Genomic DNA, 22,439 nt, shown 5'->3' with positions numbered 1-22,439 from the left:
CGGTCTGAGTCAGGCTAATATCATTCATCGTGTCGGGTTAGTCGGGCTATGAAACTTTATGTCCGTTTAGACTCTCGGGCTTAATCGACCTTTGAAACTTCCTGCCCAGTCAGCTAAATATTAACAGTCGGGGGGTCGGCAGGATGCTGGGTAGCACTTCAAAACCCGTGCCCGACCAGTTATTTTTAACGGGTCGGTTGGGCTAAATATGCCTTCAGGTTCTGGTCCTCGTAGGCTAAAACGGACTCGGGTGTCCACGACAGGTTTCAGGTTTCTCGAATTTTTCTCCAAGCCCTAGATTTGAGTTGTTGAATAATTGGGTTATTTGTATGCGGTTGAACGGTCAACTAGACTCAACCGAACCAAACTAAATTAAATTTAGCTGGGCGGCTCTTTATGAATTGGGTAGGGGTGGCAATCGGTCCGGGTCGGTCCATACCGGACTCTAACTTCATCGGATCGATCGACTCATACATGAAATGTTGGTGACCACCTATTTATTCGGACTAGCCACTTTCAAGAATTGTTTGTCCATTGTCCGTCCAAGACCGTTTATTTAATCGAACCTGTAGGACAAGGGCCCGTTTCGGTTCAGACTTTCCAATAACAATTTATAGAAAATTATAACTCCATTTTCATCCGCGTGAAGCAACTCTCACCCAACAAATATGAATTGAACCTATATATAAGTATGAATGAAACTAGTAAGTAAGCATGAGTTGAACCAGTAAGGACTAAAGATTCAAAGAAAAACATAAAACAAAGCTATACAAACCTTACTTGAACCTTCGAAGAAAAGAGAGAAAAAGATAATTAGGGTTCCTTAGGTATTTATAAGGAGTTGGGTTTTGGGTTCTATTAGGTCTTCTATATCCAACAACCATCATATAAAATACGACGGTCTATAACTTCTGAAAATGAGGATGGGTTTATTCAGTCACTAGTGACGGTCGGGTATTTGGACGGGCCATATTAATCAGTCGGTTAGCAGACGGTCAACCGACATAGAGTTTTGACCGTGACCGTCCACCAATTCTTTCGGGTCGGTTAGACGCTGTCTCGGTCGAACGGATCGAGTAGCGGTCTTCCGGATCTTTTTCCAACCACTAGACTTGGGCTCCACCCATCGACCAGTGATCATTATTGGTTGACTATGGCTCGACCCATCCACCAATGGTTTGATCCAATACTAACAAACTAGGGTTCTAAGACGAGGGTGTTTTGGTCAATCTATCTCTAGGGTTTCTCTCCCCCCTGCGCTCGCTTCCAACTTAAATTCGTTTCCAAAGCGTAAAAGAGGTCTCTTTTCTCGTCTTCTGCTAGAAGTTTTGCCGCCAGAGGGAGTTAGAAACAAAGAAAAGTATCATCATCTTCATCGGAAGAGAGAGAAACAGAGACATGGCGACTACTACACAGACTTTAACTCAGAGAGAGACTGACATTCAGATGTTATTGGCTGCCGATGCTCATCTCGGTACCAAGAACTGCAACTTCCAGATGGAGAGATACGTCTTCAAGAGAAGAACTGACGGTAACTTCGAGTCCCCTTTCTTTTCCTATTAGGGTTTCATTTGATTTGAACTAGTTAAATCTCAACACTACTGCTATTAGAAGCTTAAAGATAAGATTTTGCATATACTACTTGCCTTGTGTGTTAGTGCAGAAATTAGGGTTTTGACAATAACAAGTCACCTTCTTCAATATGTTATTTAGTCAACTGAGTCTGAAAATCTTCTCCTTTATAGATTTGATATGTTAAAATGGATATGCCATTTCTTGATTTATGAACTGATGGTAGTTTATAATGGTTGTTGGGTAAAGGGATATTTGAGTAGAAATGATGTAATCTCTTTCATTTGGATATGTTATGTCTTTTTTCAGGGATCTACATTATCAACTTAGGGAAGACATGGGAAAAGCTTATGATGGCTGCTAGGGTTATTGTTGCTATTGAGAACCCTCAAGACATTATCGTTCAATCTGCAAGACCATATGGTCAGAGAGCTGTTTTGAAGTTTGCTCAGTACATTGGTGCTCAGCCACTTGCCGGAAGGCATACACCTGGAACATTCACCAATCAGCTCCAAACTTCGTTCACCGAACCTCGTCTTCTCATCCTCACTGACCCCAGAACAGATCACCAGGTGAATCTCTTCTTCCTAGCACGAAAGCCCTTTTGATTTTTCTTAAAAGGACTAGAGAATTAGCTCGATTACTGGGAAACCCTTTCTATTAGTAACACCATAAGATGTTTCTTATGTGTTTGATAATAACGGGTAACCTAGATTTTGACGTGCATCATTTTGCATTAGACTTGTTGAAGCTAATTATTGCTACCTTTCCTTGACTTCTTGCAGCCAATCAAGGAAGCAGCTCTTGGTAACATTCCCACAATTGCATTTTGTGACACTGATTCACCCATGCGATATGTTGATATTGGTATTCCTGCAAACAACAAGGGAAAACACAGCATTGGATGTCTCTTCTGGTTGTTGGCAAGGATGGTCTTGCAGATGCGTGGCACCATACACCCCGGTCACAAATGGGATGTGATGGTAAGAAGAGACATTTTTTAAGATTTTATTACACTTATCTTAATCAGAGCTGTTTGAATTATTTGCCGTCTGATTAATCTTGAGAAACATTCGATCAGTTAGACATCGTGCAGGAGTTTTTTTGAAGTATCGATAGTGTTCCTTATAAGTTGTATGGGATGTGCAGGTCGATCTATTTTTCTACAGGGAGCCTGAGGAGGCCAAGGAACAAGAAGATGAGGTTGCCATTGGACCTGATTTTGGTGTTACAGAGTACTCCGCCGCTGCTCTTGGTGGCGTTGAAGGTGATCAATGGTCTAGCCAGATCCCCGAAGGCCAATGGGCTCCAGAAGCAGCCGTTGCTGCTTCAGCCGTACCCGTCGGTGTGGAGTGGACTGCAGCTCCAGGTCTTAATAGTTCTACCTTTTTGCTGTTCTGATGGTTTCTTAACAAGATCTTTTTATCAAAACTTTCAGTGACGAACAGATGCTAATATTTTTTTGCTTGTTTTGGGGTTGATTTTCAGTTCCGTTAGCAGCAGGAGGAGATGGTTGGGAGGTTGCAACAGCTCCTCCAGCTACTGTCCCGGCACCAGGCTGGGAATGAGGATAGTTCTCGGAGTTTCTTTGTTCTTCTATATGCCTCTATGCATTCTCTGGGTGATCTAGAAGATACTTTTTTTGGTAGTAGAAGAGTTTTATGGGGAACCTTGTTTTATTTTCTTAAATTAATCATTATGAAGCTCAAGTAGATGTTTTTTTCATGATTAAACTTTAATTAATGCATTGTTTGTTTTATTGTTAGATCATTTTACTAAGAAATATGTTTCTTTTAGAAGGATGTTTGGTTCGATGGTCTCAAGATGCTTCTTTTCTTGCCCTTCATCTTCTTCACTTCATCACAACTATTGACTAACCACTACCAACAACCCTCTATCTGATTTCTATTATTATCCTTCAATGGTCTCTTCTAGTGTCTTGCCTGAAACCTGCCCTCGGGGCTCTGAAACCCTTGTCGTTGATAGGAGAAGAGGGAGAGCTGACACAGAGTGGTTCTAAATGGTAGGTCTTGGGCTTCTTGTCGTTGATAGGAGAAGAGGGAGAGCCGACAGAGTGGTTCTAAATCTCAAAACTTCAAATCTCGAAAGTGTATGTGGGTTTGGACAGGGTTTGAACATCAATTTCGATATATTACTCCGCTCGATAATCTTAACACACATAAATTTCCAAAATTCTACCAGTTCAATCTCAAAACTTCAAATTCTACCAGTTCAATCTTAACATACATTTGATAACGATTTTCCTAGCAACTTTTAGTATATATAGTCAATCATCCATCACCTATTAATTAAACTTCAATAAAATAATCAAATTGTTTAATTGAGTACAGTTTTTTTCATTATTGATTTAACTCTTTCGGTTTTTGTGCTTATCACATCTTCATGATGTATTAATGTCTTGTAACGACTAACGTAGACCAGATCGTACTCGATTTCTCAAAAAAATTTGTCTTGTAACGACTAACGTAGATGGCACTCGATTTCTCTTTCTCAAATAACTTTCTCGATCAGTACAATCCTTATACATTGTAGAACCAAAATCGAAATAGCTAGAAATTGGAACCAAAACCTTAGAGCATCTCCAATGGGACACTCTAACAAACACTCTAAAAATCCTAGTTGTCAAGGGTCAATAAAGATTCTCTTCCCTAAATGTCAATATAGAGACACTCTAATTGTTGTTGGTCTGCAATGAAGATCTCTAAAGTGTCTATACTTAATACACATGTCCTTCTTCAATTCAATAGATAAAAAGTAGTTGAAAAGCAAGATTTTCTATTGGTTGAAAATTAAAAGTAACACTTAGAGAGTCTCAAGTAGACACTCTCATTTTAGAGTTTCTCTCTCTAGACACTCTATAATAAATGTGTCCACCTCATATTAGAGTGTCTAATAAAGTGTTCCATTGGAGATGGTTTTTTAACAAAAACTCCAAAAAATCTATGTGGCACTCTAAGGCCATGTTTGGCACGCGGGAATCGCGTGGGAATGGAATGTGATTACCAGGAATCACATTCCCGACTATGTTTGACTCGCGGGAATGCAGGGGGAATCCTATTCCCGGAGGAATGGGATTCCCCCTAAATGGGGTAATAGCAAACCTAGGGAGGGGGGTGGGTTTGTGATTCCCATTCCCGGGAATGATTTGATTTAATATTTCCGGACAAAACAATCCTTGATAAAATATTAGAATGACTAATATTAAAATCGTCATTCTCATAATATTTTTATTAAAAAATTAAAAACCTAGGGTTTCAACCACCACCATAGCAACACACTCTATCTCTCTCCCACCCACTCTCTCGCTCGAACGTAACTCTCCCTCTCTCTCTTCATATCTCTAGTTTTATTTCTTCTCTCTTGCTCCTTGTTCATTAAAAATCGATTTCATAACGTTTAAAAAAAATTAGTCGAGACCTTATTTATTTTAAATAAATCTTTAAATACAACTTAAATTAATGTATTACGTTACTATTTCGTATCTATAACTTTGAATAGACAATACTGATTAAAATATATAACAAAGTTGACTTATAATTTATGTAGTTTAAGTAAAAGGATATAACCGGACTTTCGTAAAAAAGTACATTCCTATTCCTACACAAACCAAACAACAAGTTAGGAATCCATCGGGAATGGAATTCCTATTCCTGGTCGAACCAAACATTAAACCAAAATAATCTGATTCCCGGGAATCGAAATACGGGAATGTGATTCCCGGGAATGACATTCCATTCCCGCGCGCCAAACATGACCTAAGGGGGGGGTAGTGGTTGGGGACATTGGGGGACATTTTCATGTCCCCCAATGTCCGTGTTATTGGTTGGGGACATTTGAAATGTCCCCAAATGTCTGTGTTATTGGTTGGGGACATTTCAAATGTCTCCAAATGCCCGTGTTATTGGTTGGAGACATTTCAAATGTCCCCAAATGTCTGTGTTATTCGTTCGGGACACGAAATTAGGGACATTTCAAGACAAATTGTTTTTGGGGACATTTGGAGACATTTTAGTGTAAATTTGGAGAGCTTTTGGAGAGAAAATGTCTCTCAAAATATGGAAGACACTTGGGGACATTTGAGTAAGGAAGATAATAAAAATAATTATTACCAAATCATATTATAATAATATTATCTTATTATTATATTACTACATTATTGTATTATTATTATTATTATTATATTATTATTATTATATTATTATTATTATATTATTATTATATTATTATTATTATTATTATTATTATATATTTGAGTAAGGAAGGTAATAAAAATAATTATTATTATCAAATCATATTATTATAATATTATCTTATTAATATATTAATATATTATTGTATTATTATTACATTATATTATATTATATTACATTATATTATATTATATTATATTATATTATTATATTATATTATATTATTATTATATTAATATTTAACAATATTAAATAATAAATATTTACCAATTGTCCATCAATGTCCACAGATGTCTACGAAAGTCGAAAAATATATATTTGGAAATATTAATTAATTTTTTTTATTTCATTATTGTATTATTATTATTATTATTACTACTATTATTATTCTTATTATATTATTATTATTCTTATTATATTATTATTATTATTATTATTATTATTATATATTTGAGTAAGGAAGGTAATAAAAAATTATTATTATCAAATCATATTATTATAATATTCTCTTATTATTATATTATATTATATTATATTATATTATATTATATTATATTATATTATATTATATTATATTATATTATATTATTATTATATTATTATATTAATATTTAACTATATTAAATAATAAATATTTACCAATTGTCCATCAATGTCCACAGATATCTACAAATGTCTACAAAAGTCGAAAAATATATATTTGGAAATATTAATTAATTTTTTTTATTTCATATGGTAAGACGGTAATAATATTAAAAATAATAAATATCAACTAAATATCTATCAATGTCCACAGATATTCACGGATGTCTACGAAAGTCGAAAAATATATTTTCAAAGTAGTAGGGCAAATTTATTTCGTATGATTAGACAATAATGATTATATTAAAATAATAAATGTCTGCCAACGGCCATCAATGTCCTCAGATATCCACAGATGTCCACAGATGTCCACAGATGTCGACAAAAGTCGAAAAATATATTATTGAAACATGAGTACAAATATATTATTTCATATGGTTTGACAATAATGATAATATTAAAATAATAAATGTCTACCAATTATCCTTCAATGATGAGATAATAATAATAATAATAATAATAATAATAATAATAATAATAATAATAATAATATCCACTACACATTTTGTCCATGGATTCAATATGTTGAAATGTCCCCAGGACATTTTGTCCATGAACCAAATGTCTTGAAATGTCTCTGAGACATTTTGTCTATGAATCAAATGTCCTGAAATGTCCATAAAGACATTTTGTCTACGGACAAATGTCCCGAAATGTCTTGAAATGTCTCTGGAACATTTTGTCTCTGAGTGTCCTCCAATGTCCTGAACCACTACCCCCCTAAGTGTTAGAGATTGAGTGTCCCATTGGAGATGCTCTTAGAATAGATTCTGATTCCGGTATCTCCCCGGCCCCGACTCAGGAGTCGGGACTTAATCGTTGTCATTGGAAACATGCGTCTCAAAATCATCGTCACCTTCCTTATCGTTTCCGTCTTCAGGAAACTCCAATTTCCAACACACTCTCTCTCTCTCTCTCTCTCTCTCTCTCTCTACAATTTCAATTGGTTCCTTCTTCTCCAACCAATCGTCTCTTTTTTTTTTCTCTCTCTAGAAAACTGTAGCTTCAACCTCAGCTTCATTCTGTCAACTTCATCGGATGAATTGCAGAACAAATTACGTGAATCTTCTTCATATCCAATCTCATCAATGTCAAAACCTCTCATTTCTTTCACAAACAAACCAACAATTTCATGTTTGGAGACGCCGACGTCTGAAACTCGATACAAAACTCACTATTCGAAGTCAGTTAGGAGGTGGAGGAGGAGGAGGGCCTATGGCTTATCTTCCTCTTGACAACAACTTATTCCAAACCTTGATTTCATCTCTCAATTCCTTTGATTTAATCGCTCCAGCTCTAGGTTTTGCATCTGGTTTCGCTCTCGCTGTTTCTCGTTCCAACACTAATGAGGAGGAGAAGAAAGTGGAGCAGAAGGAAGATCACGATGAGGAAGAAGAAGAAGAAGAAGAAGAAGAAGAGGAGGGTTTTGATACTGTGGAATGCGTATTGTTTGCTAGTCCTACGCCTTTTAATCGATTTGTAATGCTTCGTTGCCCTTCGCTATTGTTTGAGGGCAATGAGCTATTAGAAGAAGTAGAAGATGTGACTGAAAAGCTTGTCAAGGATGAAACACATTTCGTGAAACTCAACAATGGCAGCAGGAGGAGGGGGATTCAGGATATGAAATCCATCGAAAAGCTAGTGTATCAAAGAGTTTGTATTAGTACAGAAGATGGAGGAGTCGTGTCGTTGGACTGGCCTGCTAATTTGGACTTGACGGAACGTGGGATGGATACAACTCTATTGCTTGTTCCTGGAACAACCCAAGGTAGTATGGATGTGAACGTAAGATCATTCGTAGCTGAAACCCTCAATCATGGCTGCTTTCCTGTTGTGATGAATCCTAGAGGATGTGCTGGTTCTCCACTTACTACCCCAAGGTGATATGGAACTTCGAAATCCTTCTTAAGTTATCTATTTACTGCAAGTCTGCAAATGCACCACTCTTAACATGTTCATAGAGGAAATGCACGTTCTTACTCCACGGGGTTTGTTTTATCGTATCATAAATAGTGCTAATGAAGTCCTAAACTCTGTCGGAAAATGGGTTTATTTCGAATTTATTCATAAGCATGTTGTTTTCTAATGAAAGTAGGTGCATATGATTACGAGTCTGATCCAGAGGTCTTGGTAATTAGTAAAACACCCATAATCTAAACTAAATTTGTTACTTGGAATTAGAAGGAACGCCGATCACCAGGAATAGCAATCCCATAATGTGATTCGCAGTAATTGTATACGCCAATATCTAGCAATTTGTTTTTGGTAGGACTTAGGATTGGTAAAAATTAATTTTGCCTGTAGATTATTTGATTAACGATTCCAAGGGAAAGAGAACTGCAAACCTACCCACCCCATGGGTTTGTGATTTCCTCTTGAGGATGAACCACATTCTCCTTCAAAACGTGATTCCTGATGCATCACGGTGCACCAAACACCATTTTGGAATGTGATTCCTGGGCCCGTTCCATTCCCATATGGCCTTATTGATAAGAAAATGGTTAAGCTAGCCATTTTCTTTCCTGCAAATTCACCCCTTTGTTGGTTTTTGATGGATATGTGTATTTGCTTCTGTTCAACTAGTAAGCCTTGTATCTTTTTTAGTAGATTAACATCTGTCTCTATGCATTTATTTTTGTCCATATTTTTGCAATCGGCAGTATGGTCTGAGGAACTCTTGTCGACTTGATTTATGTAGGTTATTCACAGCTGCTGACAGCGACGATATCTGCACAGCAGTACAGTACATCAACAGTGCAAGGACATGGACTACACTGATGGGTGTTGGATGGGGTTATGGGGCGAATATGCTTACAAAATACCTCGCAGAAGTGGCGGAGAGAACACCTCTTACAGCTGCTGCATGCATAGACAATCCCTTTGACCTAGAGGAAGCAACAAGGTCATCCCATCATCACATTGTTTGGAATCAGAAGCTCTGTAATGGGTTCAAAGATATTCTGCGGTCTAACAAGGTTAATTACTATTCCAGCCTTTAATTGTAAAACATATCCCTTCAACCGTACTTTTTGTACTTAGCCAAATATGATTTTACAGGGTACCTGTTGGGATAAAGCTGCTAAACAACTACTGATGCTTTCAGGAACTCTTCCAAGGAAGACAGAAGGGGTTTAATCTGGAAAAAGCTCTATCAGCCACATCTATACGTGATTTTGACCAAGCAATATCCATGGTTTCTTATGGGTATGAAACCATCGAAGAGTTCTATTCAAAATCTAGTACAAGACAATTGGTTGACAATATGAAGATTCCTGTACTCTTTATTCAAGTAGGCAACCCATACTCTTCATGCTTCCTACATTTTCATATTCTTTATGCACATCAGTAATGAGTTAGATGTGCATGCAAAGTAATTATGTTGCTTGCTAAAATGACGAGATGCTTAATTTGATCTCGGTCTTTGTAATGCATGAGATATGACTTGCCATTCATTAGTGGATTTTTCTAAGTATTGCTAGTCACAGCCGCCGAAAAACTATTGCACGACAGAAACTTGTGTTCACTATAAAAAGATTGTGAGATTTCATTGTGTAAGTATTTTTTCATTGCCATAATATTTCCAAAATTCATCACCATTAGACATAATATTATTTTTAGTCCAACTACAAACTATTTCTTAATAGTGGTTGAAAGCCAACATGCTATTATTCTAGAATTCAATCATGGAGCTTGTTTATTCACACTATTGTTTCATGAAAAAAGTTGTTTCTCCTTCATGAACAGTTTTGCTGTGAAGTTACACAGCTTTAATTCTATATCTGGTTTTCATATAAAGAACCATTAACTCTTAATACTTTCTAGCGTTATTCATTTGCTATGGCTTTCTTCCTTTGCAGACTGAGAATGGGACAGCAGCACCATTCTCTATTCCAAGAAGTTCCATAACGGAAAATCTGTTTACAAGCCTGCTACTCTGTACTTATCTACCTTCTAACACTATTAGTGAGAGATCAATGCTACCCTGGTGTCAGGGTCTTGCCCTTGAGGTAATGAATTATTGATATCTTAGTCATTGTGGTTTTCCATCTACTTTTATTATACGCAGAATACTAATGAACTGCCGAGGTGTACACCTTTTGTACAATGGCTGTTGGGACCACATCGGGATGGTCCTGGTCCTCCACGATGAGGATGTTCTCCTCATCAAGGAGATCATCCTCAAGAAGAAAGACACTGGTCTAAAACTTCCACGCGTCATCAATTCACGGCAAACCATGTTCTTCAATGTAATGTTATAGTTGTAACTTAATAGTGTTCCTAAATGGTATAAAGTCTAAAGAGAGATCTCGACATCTTGCTTATACGAGTTTGCACAGACAATAAACAAAACTCTTCCTACGACAAAGTTATATAACTAAAGTATTCATAAAGTATCATGAAGTATCTAAAGTTGTGGGTCACTTCCTACTTATAGGTGAACGATATAAGCTTTTGCCAACAATCCTTGGTTGGAGTGGTAAGAGGTATAATCTTCCACCTAAAGATCAAGGGTTCGAGGCACACGCTGAACAATTAAAAAAAAAACGATATAAGCTTTTCCTTAGTCGAATTCATTACTGACTAATAATCCTATATGAATCATTATAAAAAAAAGTTCTCCTATTCAAGGGATAAAATTTCGTCAGTTTAGAAATAGAAATATTTTGGTTGGTGTGGAAATTTTACAAATCCATGGAAACGACAGAAATACGACGCAATAAATATAACAAGATTATTAAACTATAATGAAGCATAAAAATGATATATATATATATATATATAACGGATTAAAATAATCTATTGGTTTCAGGGGGTATTAATAATTACACAATAAAATTTGGGGACCTTGTAACGACTAACGTAGATCGTAGTCGATTTCTTAAAAAAAACATCTGGCGAGTAAATTGAATAACTTCTTGACAGTAACACCTAAAAGATAACATTCTTAGTGATAATAGTTAGGGAAGTTTTATAAGGCCTCCCCAATTTTGTTAAAAGGCCTCCCCATGAACCATTTTACTTGGTAAATTATCATTGAGGGGGGGGGGGGGGGGGGGGGGGGGGGCTTTTAACAAAAATGAGGGGGCCCTATAAAATCTCCCTAATAGTTAATAGTTAACAAACTCTGTTAGCTTGAGAAGGTATCACCGATTATACAGTTATATAAAGGGTGTTACTATGACAAAACCAATTTAGGCAGTTAAGTCAGGGGGTAAATCAATCAAATAGATTAAAAAACATTAGGGATATTACATGAAAATCAAGAGATATCCATGATAAATTAAGGACATGAAGATAAAAAAGATGAAGGAAGGAGATATGTTTTTAGTTTTAGTTTCTCTAGATTTTTTTACTAGATTTCTATTATGTCGGTTGAAATTTCCATCAAGTCGGTGAAATTTTTTGAAATTTCCAACAATTTTGGTTAAAATTTCCTCATGTTGGTGGAAACTATGCATGAAATATTTTTAAGTGTGATTTTGTGCACCACTGCACCTAATCTAAATTTTCGGAATTTCATCCCTTGATCCTAAATACATGGAACAACCGAATTTGATTAGCATAAAGTAAATAAAAACAAAGAAGGTAAATGTTGGGGATCAGCAGGATACCTTTTGTGGGTGCATCATCCTTGGGCCCTCCTTTAGGATCGGTCGTGCTGAAAAAATTTAATGAGATATCATTTAAACTTGATGTTGCACATCTTGAGTTAAATTTTAGGACAATGCATCTTGGTCAGTTTTTCGCCTCTGAAATCTGGGCCGTGATACCTGGTTTTCCCAACTATGCGTCTTCAGACATGTTGTTCTGATATATGCAGAATGCACTCTTTATGTTGTTTTAATTTTTTACACAATGTTTTTTGATCTTAGAGACTAGAGTTTCATGTTATCTGAACTCGATAGTCATGTATCATGATGTGTGTTTTATTGTCAAAGATTTGAAATAAGTTAGATAGTATGTCGTTTGCTTCTTTTATTCTGATCAAGTGTGCGTGTGGTTTCTTCAGTGGCTTACAGCAGTGGAACTTGGACTCTTGAAAGGTCGCCATCCTCTTCTGAAAGACGTAGATGTCACCATAAATCCTTCAAAAGGCTTAGGTCTGGTTCAAGGTAGACCATCAGATGAAAATAGGACCGCTCACAAGAGGTTAAATTTTACACAGTCTCATGCATTAAATAATTATAAGCTTGATGGTGTTAAAGATACACTTGAAGAAAATAATATAACAGTCAATGAAAGTGTACAAGAACAAATAGACCCAGAATTAAAGCAAGAGGACACCATTGATATTACGGGTGCTAGTAGCTGTGCTGAATTAGTCAAGGAGGAAGGTGAAAATCCTCCTGATAGTGAAGAAAGCCAAGTAGTACCGACTGCACAAATGGTTATGAATATGCTTGACGTGACTATGCCTGGTACACTAGCAGAAGACAAGAAGAAGCAGGTACTGCTAATAACTCTTTGTTCTTTCTTACTAAGTACATGCTGCACGTTGCTAGCAGACCCGCAAATGGCCTCTGGGTTTAGTAATCAAGTAATATAAGATGGTGCGGTCATCTTTATCATTTGTCTAAAGATGGTAAGAGTAAAGAAACACCTAAAAAAGGATCGATGCACCAACAGTTTTCATCGAAGTTCATTTTCTTGCACTATACACTTTCTTGTTATTACCTTTCTTGACATAAAGATAGATTAGACTGGCTGTATATATGTTGACGTAAGACGAATCGAACAGGTTGGCACGTTTTGGTTTCAATTTCAATTATGTGATTACATCAGACAAAGAGGTTGTTGGTTTTGTATGTTGGTCAGAAGCACTACACTGTTCAACTTCTAGGAAACTGTCAGTGGTTGTAAATTTCCTTCCAGCACTTACCTTTATCGTTCATTGTTATGAATCTCATGGGTGTTATTGTGTTAATGAGAGAGAGCATTTATACGCAAAAGAATGTTAGGCGATCATTGTTGCAGGAGCTAGCCTCTGTGTGCTTTCATCTTTAATAATTTCCTATGCTATTTTCTGCTAATGAGTTTCATCATCTGCACTTCCAAATTGCCTATGCATATTTCACCCGTGTAATTTGTATTACATCCCTAACCTTATTTTATTTTAAAAACATTCTCATCTTATATTATTCTCCAGGTTCTGACTGCCATTGAGAAAGGAGAGACACTTGTGAAAGCCCTCGAAGGAGCTGTACCAGAAGAAGTTCGTGGAAAGATCACAAGTTCTGTTTCTGAAATTATGAAAAGTCGAGAGATGAAATTAAATCTTAGAAATGCTGGTCAGACTTCTAATGAGCTACCGAAGTTGACGGTAAAGAGTCAAGAAACATTTGATGGGCCTTTAAATGCTTCAGGTGGACCCGCTGATGTTCTTCCCACGGAGCTGATGAAACAGAAGGATGGAATACCTGATGGCTCAGATAAGACTCAACGTGAGGAGTTAGAACAAGGTCGTCTAAAGAGTGAAGATTCGAATGATATGGCTACCCTATCGTCTGGAAATGATGAAACTATATCAGGCCCGGGCATTAAGCCCGACCAGCATACCAACGATGAACAAGCAGTTGACACTGATTGTGCTGCCAGTGCACAGGTTAGTGACAATCAAGACACTGCAATGCCTGATGTGAGTACAAAAGATGATAGTTCTATTCAGAATGATGGTGGAAAAAGCATGAATGAGTCAACTGATCAAAACACGCCCATTCCGTCCATTAAGACAGAAGAATCGCTGTCACCTTCGACGCCTTCTACTGGGCCCTCAGTAATGGATAAGGAAGGGAATGATATTCAAAAGGGTGATGAAAATAACATACAATCTGTTGCAGATCAGAGCAAACAAATCCCTACAGGGTCTGAAGAATCGTCTCCACTCAATACACCAGCTTCTAATCCTTCCCCTCTTAATGTTACACAGGCTTTCAATGCCTTGACGGGGTTTGATAATTCCACTCAAGTTGCTGTTAATAGCGTTTTTGGAGTTCTAGAAAATATGATTGTCCAGTTGGAGGAAAATGAACATGAAAACGGTGGGAAACAAGATAAACACTATGACCAGGAAGTGGGCGAGTCGTCTGAGGGTTCCACCGTCTCCGATGAAACTGAAAACAAGTCATTGAGCAAGGAAAATGGCAAGAGTACGTCGATGTTTGTCTCAAATGGTTTGCCGTCAGATAGCTTTCCGGTAAATAGTTCCGATGAGAAATTTTCTTATTTGCATGATGGAAAAAAGCGCGTTTTTGATAATAAACTCAATCAAAACTACACGTCATCGGCTGAACATAATAGTGGTTCTAATAGAATTAACACTAGCGGCAGTCTAGGTAAGGACAATGATAAGAGGGTGAAGGATTTAGTCGATCCTGAGATTTTGGTGAAAAGGTCACACGAGGTAGGACAATTGCAGAAAGTTCCTCTAATTGTAGCCATAAATCCCCATGGGGATTCGCTGTACAATGAATACCTCCGTAAATATCTACTTTCAAAAGTATCCGGCTCTGAATCATTAGATTTAGATTCAACTACGGATCTACTCCTTGATTATTTCCCCGAGGAAGGTCAGTGGAAGTTCTTACATAAAACAGGGGCTAACAGAGATCAGGTTAATAACATTAGGACTAGTGAAGGCGCCAGCGGGAAGAGTCGGAGCACCCATTCTTCCGACGATACAGACCAAATTATTGAGACGTCATATATAATATTAGATAAAGAGAGTAAGCAGCTGCCTCTAGAAGAACACAGAGGAGTAGATGATATTATTAGGAAGCTTGAAAAGAAATCTCCTAGATCAGAAAAGTTGATAAGCATAGTGAAGAATATCATACTAGACTCGCTGACGGTTGAAGTTGGTCGTAGACTGGGTGTGACAGATTTGAAAGAGATAGAACCTGATCTTGTTTTGGACTTGGAAAGAGTTGCAGATGCTGTGTCTGTGGTTGTAGGGCATAACAATAATACATTGGAAAACAAAGACCCAGCTTTGAAAAAGGTTGGTATGATTCAGGGCGAGTCTATTATAAAAGCAATATCTTCTGCTCTTAAGAATACTAGTTATTTGAGAGAAGTTCTACCAGCTGGTGTTATTGTAGGCTCTAGCTTGGCTTCTTTGAGAAAGTACTTCAATGTTGCCTCACAGAATGACAATCTCCATAACATGGATACTGTCCTTGACCGTGGTGGCAATTTAAAGAAGAAATTTTATGGTCAAGTGGGTGAGTTTGCAAATGACCGTAAAGTTATTGGCGAGAAGGCTGAGCGTTCCGTAACAGATAGTTTTATGAGCAGAGCTAGTGAGAGCCTAGGGAATCTAAACTTAAGCAATGAGAATATCATGGTTGGTGCTGTTACAGCTGCTCTTGGTGCATCTTCTTTTTTGATAACTGACCAGGTAATTATATTTACAAGCTATGATATAATAATGATGCTTGTTGTATTGTATCACATGCTGTTTATATTGTTTACGCCCTGCAACTTTTCAGTTTTCTTTTACCTTATGTAAGCAAATTAAACTTTAAAGTAGGATTATTCTCAATTTAATCAAATTATTCAAAAAAAGTCGGATTCTTCTTCTCTTCCTTACGGTAAATTGGAGTTCATGACACCCATCATATTTGTAATTGTTTGCTATCACCTATATAATATACAGCTGTGGTTTTCGGTGTCCACTGTGAGATGGAAAAAGGCCAAACGGGGCAGTCCTGTATTCATGTATTACCTGATTAGTTATTAGGTCTTTTGTTAAAGACATCAGCTCTCGGAAAGTAAAATATATGCAATTACACACGAGATGTGCAAACAGAAGGTCACATTGTTATGTGAAAGTAGCAACAGAGGGCCACCGAATGTCTGGGAAAGTTAACTATAAATATGGAGAGGGCATAGATTATTACAATAACTTCATGACTCGATCTCTGTGAGACATCAACTGCTCAGGATTTAGCTTTTCCAAATCGACCTTTCCTTGTATGTTTTATGAATCACTTTTAATTCTATTTTTGTTTTTATGTCTATCATTTCGTAAACTTTCCGAGTAGGAAACTATAGTGCTCTTTCTAGACCATTGGAGATTTTTTTTACTGAAATTGTCTTTTTCTTACCTGGGCAGCGACATAAAAATGTGGTTTTTTTACGTTCTTCTTTTTTCCAATTTTTGGCACAACTGAGGTATATTTACAGGACCTAACACATCCATCATCATAAAGTTTGGTTCTTCTCTGTGCATGGTAAATGTGTATTTGACTCGTTGCATTGGTTTCTATGCCCTCAGAAAGAACAAGATAAAACTGTTGAAACTTCATCAAGGTCCTTAAGTGAAAAAACAAATCAGAGAGAGCACAACAAGGTTGCCATTTCGGACAAAAACCACAATAATATAGTGACTAGCCTTGCTGAGAAAGCAATGTCAGTTGCTGCTCCTGTAGTGCCTACCAAGGGCGATGGTGAAGTTGATCAGGACAGGTCAGAAAAATTGTCATATGTGCCACCCATGCTCATTTCTCAAGTACAAACCAACATCTCGTGTTTCTAAGAATCACATCATTTCTTTGAGCAGGTTGGTTGCAATGCTGGCAGACTTGGGACAAAGAGGCGGTGTCTTAAATTTGATTGGCAAGGTTGCTTTACTTTGGGGTGGTCTTCGTGGTGCTATGAGCTTGACTGACCGGCTTATCATATTCTTGCACATTTCTAAGCGCCCCTTGATTCAAAGGTAAGTGATATCTTGTTAAGTTGGTTGGGTGCTCATGTTGCGACGCATTTATAAATCGGTTATTGATAGACTCCTCTTTTCAAGAGTACTTGGGGAAATATTCCCCCTTTTCTCATCCTATTCTGGATGATAAATTGAGAACCCATCCATTTAGATATTTGCTAGCCCATTAAATTATCAGAATTACTTTTCCTACTAGTCTGATGTTATATCTGCAACATAATAGGTTGTTTGCTAAGCTAGCTTTTCTTAGGGGCTTCTTACATTGCTTGTGCATCTAGCAGTTGAACCTATTTACTATTGGTTTATACTTCTCACAAATTCCTACTTATTTTCCTTCTAATTTTATTGTCTTGCGTTCAAGTTCTTCACTGAACTTCAATTCTTAGTTACAGCTAATTGGTTCTATAATCTGCATCTCTGGCAGGATTCTTGGGTTTGTTTGCATGGTTCTTGTACTATGGTCACCGGTGGTCATTCCGCTGTTTCCAATGCTTGTGCAGAGCTTGTCTGTACGAAAGTCAACTGGAATCGCTGAATACGCTTGCATTGCAGGCCTCTACACTGCTGTTGTGATCCTTATAATGTTATGGGGCAAAAGAGTTCGCGAGTATAAGCGTCCACTTGCGCAATATGGGCTGGACTTGACATCAGTTCGAAAGGTACACTTCTCATGAATCATCAACGTAACATCGTTTTTTAATATAATTTTCTCTGAAAGGAAAATATGATCGCTTAATGAACTTGGGAGTGTCTAAAAAGAGAATGCACCCATTCTTGCAGCTTAAAGACTTCATGAAGGGTTTGATAGGAGGAGTCGTGCTTGTCCTCTCAATACATTCCATAAATGCGTTACTGGGATTTGGCAACCTTTCTTGGCCTTCAACCCCGTCTTCCCCTTCACCAGATGCTATGATGCGGATGAAAGTTTATGGAGGAATTCTGATGCTGGGAGTACGGGGATTAGTCACAGCAACTGTCGTGGCTATCGTGGAAGAATTGTTTTTCAGGTCATGGTTGCCTGAGGAAATATCTGTTGATTTTGGCTTTCACTGGGCAGTTATTTTTTCAGGACTTGCATTCTCGATACTTCAGAGGTAACTTCTTCTCTTTTATATTTGATAGGTTGATTGCAAATGCAAGCAAACAATGTATGGTTGTCTTCCTGAGACCCTATAAAACAAACAAGTAGTAGTATGTGAATAAGATAAGACGATGTTTCCTGTAATTAATTCTTGTTTCTTGGAGGAGAATAATGCAGGTCCTTGCCATCAGTGCTAGGATTGTGGATGTTGTCATTTGCATTATCAGGGGCGAGACAGACGAATGGAGGAAGTCTAGCAATTCCAATTGGGATGCGTGCAGGAATAATGTCATCGTGTTTTATGTTACAAACAGGAGGGTTTGTAAAACTCATTCATCAGGAGTATCCACTCTGGTTAACTGGTACCCCTTATCAACCTTTCAGTGGAGTCGTTGGACAAACATTGACCATCATCTTAGCCTTGCTTTTGTATAGACGAGCAACAAAGACACCTTTTCGCCTTACTGAGACGTCCAAGGAAGATTTTGCAGGAGAAAACAAGATATAGTGTGCAGTTCACGGGCGAACGTGTTTATGTTCTGTGGTGGTGATGACTTTTATTTTCTTCATCGAATCAAGCCCCACGCAAAAAAAATGTGTAGTCCATTAGGCGTTACAGATGGGTGTAGTAACTTTGACGGGGAATGGGTCTGTATACAAGGCTATTCTGGTCACGAACAACTTTTCTGTATGTTGCTATAGCTACGCCTTTTTTTCCCTGTCATTATCGGCCTAAACTCCTACTCCACTAATACCCACTTGGAGTAAAAACTTTTATTGCATTGTATAATTGTATAGTTGATCAAACATCAACAAAGATAAATGATATTCAGACATAGAGATATAGCCAAAAAAGTCAAGTGTATATACAGTTTGTAACGGTTGGGGAAGGAGAAAATTTGTCTGAAAAGACCAAAACTCTCTTGGGCTTTTGTCGAGAAGGATCCAGTGACCTGCTTCCTTAGAACCATCACAAACTGTACAAATGATTTTATCTCCCGCACTTGGATATGCTATTTCTTGTTTTTCAGGGATTGACATTATCAACCTGGGGAAGACATGGTAAAAGCTTATGATGGCTGTTACAAGAGATAATTGTTTAGCCTCAGACGTCTCGAAAGAGCTTTGTCTTCTCAGTTCTCATCCTCACTGACCTTAGAACATCAACAGGTAAAGGATCTCTTCTTCCTAGCACAATGACCCTTAGATTTTTTTTTAATAGCTAGAGGACTAGGTCTGTTATTGCCAAGTTCTTACTATCAGCAACAACATGAGCTATGATTTTTTTTTGGGTTGATATAAAAGGGTAACTTGGACTACATAAGTTTCTAATATCTTCCTTGAACTTCATGCAACCAATTAACGAAGCTGCTCTTGGTGACATCCGCAGAATTGCATTTTGTGACACCAATTTGCCAATGTTGAATTCGATATGAGGATTTCTGCAAATTCACAAGTGAACATAGCATTAGCTGTCTTTTCTGGTTATTGACAAGGATGGTCTTGCAGATGCATGGAAGAGCCTCTGTTTAGATTGTAGTGAACTTAATCTTTTATATTCATTAGAGTTGTCTTATTAAATCATTTGCCATCTCATTAATCTGGAAAACCATTCAGTTAGATATTGCGGGAAAGCTTTTTATATTTATCTGAACTATGATTTTTAGTACGGATGGTGTTTCTAATTAAGCTGTATGGCATAGGCAGTTCGATTTATTTTTCTAATGGGAGTCATCGGAGAAGATGAGGTTGCCGTTGAACCTGATTTTGGTATAATAGAGAGAGTACTTGGAAGCTGTTTATCTTGCTGGTGCTGACTGAGTTGATGGGTGACCCAATAAAACCCAACGGACTCCAAAAGTGGCTGCTACTCCAGCCATTCCCGACCGTGTGGACTGGACCGTTGCTCCAGTCGGAATAGTCCTACTTATGAAATCCTGCCAAGAAAGAAAAATGATTGGTTTTTGAATCATTTGTTGTTATATCAGTGACTTTCAGATGCTCATTTATTTTGCTTGTTTGCGGTTTTCAGATCCTGTAGCCGCAGGAGATGGTCCGATGCCGCAGCAGCACCCAGAAATACCTGTCTTTGCAAACAACTCTATTAAATATAAATTACTTACATGTTGTCGAAACCATTCGTTGCCCTGTGTATTGAACCGCGACCAAGGCCATTGTATTAAACCATGATGTATTGGCATGTCTATTGAATCACGACCTAAATCCAACATAATTTCCTACAGTATAACTTGTGTATTTGACAATTATATGATAGTTATAAAACATTTTCCCAACTTTCAACAGTTTTATGAGAAATAAACTCTATAGTAATAGGGGTAGGATCCGATCGGCAGTTCAGTCGGTCGGCCCTGACTTCCCCGTCCAATCTGATCTTACTCTGGTGGTTAGTGGTTGGATTAAATGATCCGGGTCCTGTCTGTCAACTATGGACCTGATTTCTCTGTCCAATCTCATCTCAGTTGGGAGGTTAGTGGTCGGGTTAAACAACCCAGTCACCAGTCCAGTCAGTCCACTATGCGCCTGACTTCCCGGTCCAATCTGTTGAAATATCTTTCTATATGTTAAGATATCCCATATAATATTAGGAAATATCAAATATTAGAAACTAGTAAGTTATTAGGAGCTTATATATATTAGCATAAAACTATTAAAAACTAGTAAAATATTAGGAACTAGTAAAATTAGAAACCAGTAGTATTGTAACTCTATAAATAGAGTCTTATATTTCTTTTGTAGTCCATCAAGGAATAAAACAAGTTCTTTGATCAATTTCAACTTGGTACCAGAGCCAACGATCTTAAATTTGTTTTTTTGTTAAAAGATTTTGTCGATTGAAGGAGAAAGAACCTTCATCTTCTTTTCCTATCTTAATTTCAAAGAAGGAAAAAAAATCCTTCATTAGTTTTGGTATTAAAAGAAGGCAAAAAGACAAAACAATAACGTTAATTGTTATTGTGTGATCTATATTGTCTCACAATTTACAAAATTTTGAGTTGGTAGAACACATCTTCTCAAAGATTCAGTTTCTAAAATTTTCTGATATAAATTTTTCCTCATAATTAATATAGTAAAAAATATGGATCAGACAATTGGTACAATTTTTCAGTCAGGAGGAGCCTTTAATTCAGTGATTATGTTGAATGAAAAAAATTATGATATGTGGTCTCAAATCATGGAGATGCATATTGCTGAAAAAGAAAAACTTTCGTTTATTCGAGGTAATTCATTACCACCTGCTGAAGATGATGTTAAATATGAGAAGTGGTATGCAGAAAATCAAAAAGTCAAGAGATGGTTGTTGATGTCTATGATTCCAGAAATTATGAAGAGATATATTCGTTTACCTACAGCTCGTGATATTTGGAAAGCTTTATCTAAAGCTTTTTATGATGGATCTAATGAATTGCAAGTCTTCTCTTTGAATCAGAGGACATTTTCTGCCAAACAGAATGGGAAGATACTTTCGGTTTATTACGGTGAACTGGTTGAGATCTTTAATGAATTAGATCACCGTGATAAAGTGATCATGGAAAACGAAAACGATATTGTATCTTATCGTAAATCAATTCAACGACAACGTGTGCATATTTTTATTGCAGGGTTAGATGGTGAATTTGAACAAATCCGTGGTGAAATTTTGAGAAAGGATCCCATTCCCGATTTAGAAGAATGTTATGCTTTAGTTCGTCGTGAGCTTGTTCTACGCACAACGATGAACAGTGAATCTGAAACAACTGATGCTTCCGCAATGATGATTCGAAATAAGACAAAAAATAATATTGTTAAAGCTATTTGTCAATCTGACAGATCTTCTTATAAGTGTACCCACTGCAACAAAACTGGTCATACCAAAAGTCATTGTTATGAATTAGTAGGTTATCCGGAATGGTGGGATCATAATCGAAAGAAAAACTCTAAGAAACCCCTTGTAGCTGCACTTGTTGAGACAGAGGAAGAAAATCCAACTGTTAGGCAAGCTTCAGCAATGGTAGTCACTACAGGTAACGTAGAAACAAAAATGGAGAACTTTAGAGATAAACTATGCTACGTGGAGCAGTTAGAGAATCTCAGAAATCAACTTAACGAGTGTCTGCACCAAAAGTGCGAAGTGGAGAAGAAACTATCAAGTCTTAGCTCTCTATCTCAAAAAGGTACTTCTGCAGATACAAGTATTTTGGTGAAGCAGTTGCAA

At 37.2% G+C, this 22,439-nt stretch overlaps 2 protein-coding genes across 2 annotated transcripts; both read left to right on the top strand.

Moving 5' to 3' along the window:
* The first annotated feature begins 1,169 nt into the window (after nucleotides 1-1,169).
* Nucleotides 1,170-3,337, top strand: LOC147560094 (small ribosomal subunit protein uS2-like). Its single transcript, XM_086662158.1, has 5 exons — nucleotides 1,170-1,531; nucleotides 1,882-2,144; nucleotides 2,358-2,555; nucleotides 2,722-2,941; nucleotides 3,061-3,337. Exons 1-5 carry the CDS (start codon nucleotides 1,399-1,401, stop codon nucleotides 3,138-3,140), a joined length of 894 nt encoding a protein of 297 aa, XP_086518284.1. The 5' UTR covers nucleotides 1,170-1,398; the 3' UTR covers nucleotides 3,141-3,337.
* A 766-nt stretch (nucleotides 3,338-4,103) lies between these two features.
* On the top strand, nucleotides 4,104-20,529 carry LOC147560093 (alpha/beta-Hydrolases superfamily protein). The gene is made up of 14 exons (XM_086662156.1): nucleotides 4,104-4,168; nucleotides 7,188-8,305; nucleotides 9,124-9,400; nucleotides 9,529-9,714; nucleotides 10,283-10,432; nucleotides 12,436-12,873; nucleotides 13,573-15,822; nucleotides 16,702-16,892; nucleotides 16,987-17,142; nucleotides 17,570-17,804; nucleotides 17,926-18,239; nucleotides 18,404-19,396; nucleotides 19,930-19,996; nucleotides 20,259-20,529. Exons 2-12 carry the CDS (start codon nucleotides 7,464-7,466, stop codon nucleotides 18,732-18,734), a joined length of 5,370 nt encoding a protein of 1,789 aa, XP_086518282.1. The 5' UTR covers nucleotides 4,104-4,168; nucleotides 7,188-7,463; the 3' UTR covers nucleotides 18,735-19,396; nucleotides 19,930-19,996; nucleotides 20,259-20,529.
* Nucleotides 20,530-22,439: the final 1,910 nt, after the last annotated feature.

This window comes from Eschscholzia californica, unplaced genomic scaffold (assembly GCF_041429995.1).
Source record: "Eschscholzia californica isolate CP2 unplaced genomic scaffold, dmEscCali1.0.p SCAF_2, whole genome shotgun sequence".
NCBI classification, from domain to species: Eukaryota; Viridiplantae; Streptophyta; class Magnoliopsida; order Ranunculales; family Papaveraceae; genus Eschscholzia; species Eschscholzia californica.
This window is presented reverse-complemented; position numbering and strand designations above follow the sequence as displayed.

Coding starts and splice junctions, on each gene's coding strand:
- LOC147560094 (XM_086662158.1), top strand. CDS start 1,399: ATGGCGACTACTACACAGACTTTAACTCAGAGAGAGACTGACATTCAG. Junction 2,556..2,721: donor GTCACAAATGGGATGTGATG/GTAAGAAGAGAC, acceptor TGGGATGTGCAG/GTCGATCTATTTTTCTACAG. Junction 2,942..3,060: donor GGAGTGGACTGCAGCTCCAG/GTCTTAATAGTT, acceptor GTTGATTTTCAG/TTCCGTTAGCAGCAGGAGGA.
- LOC147560093 (XM_086662156.1), top strand. CDS start 7,464: ATGAATTGCAGAACAAATTACGTGAATCTTCTTCATATCCAATCTCAT. Junction 8,306..9,123: donor TCTCCACTTACTACCCCAAG/GTGATATGGAAC, acceptor TGATTTATGTAG/GTTATTCACAGCTGCTGACA. Junction 9,401..9,528: donor ATATTCTGCGGTCTAACAAG/GTTAATTACTAT, acceptor TGATGCTTTCAG/GAACTCTTCCAAGGAAGACA.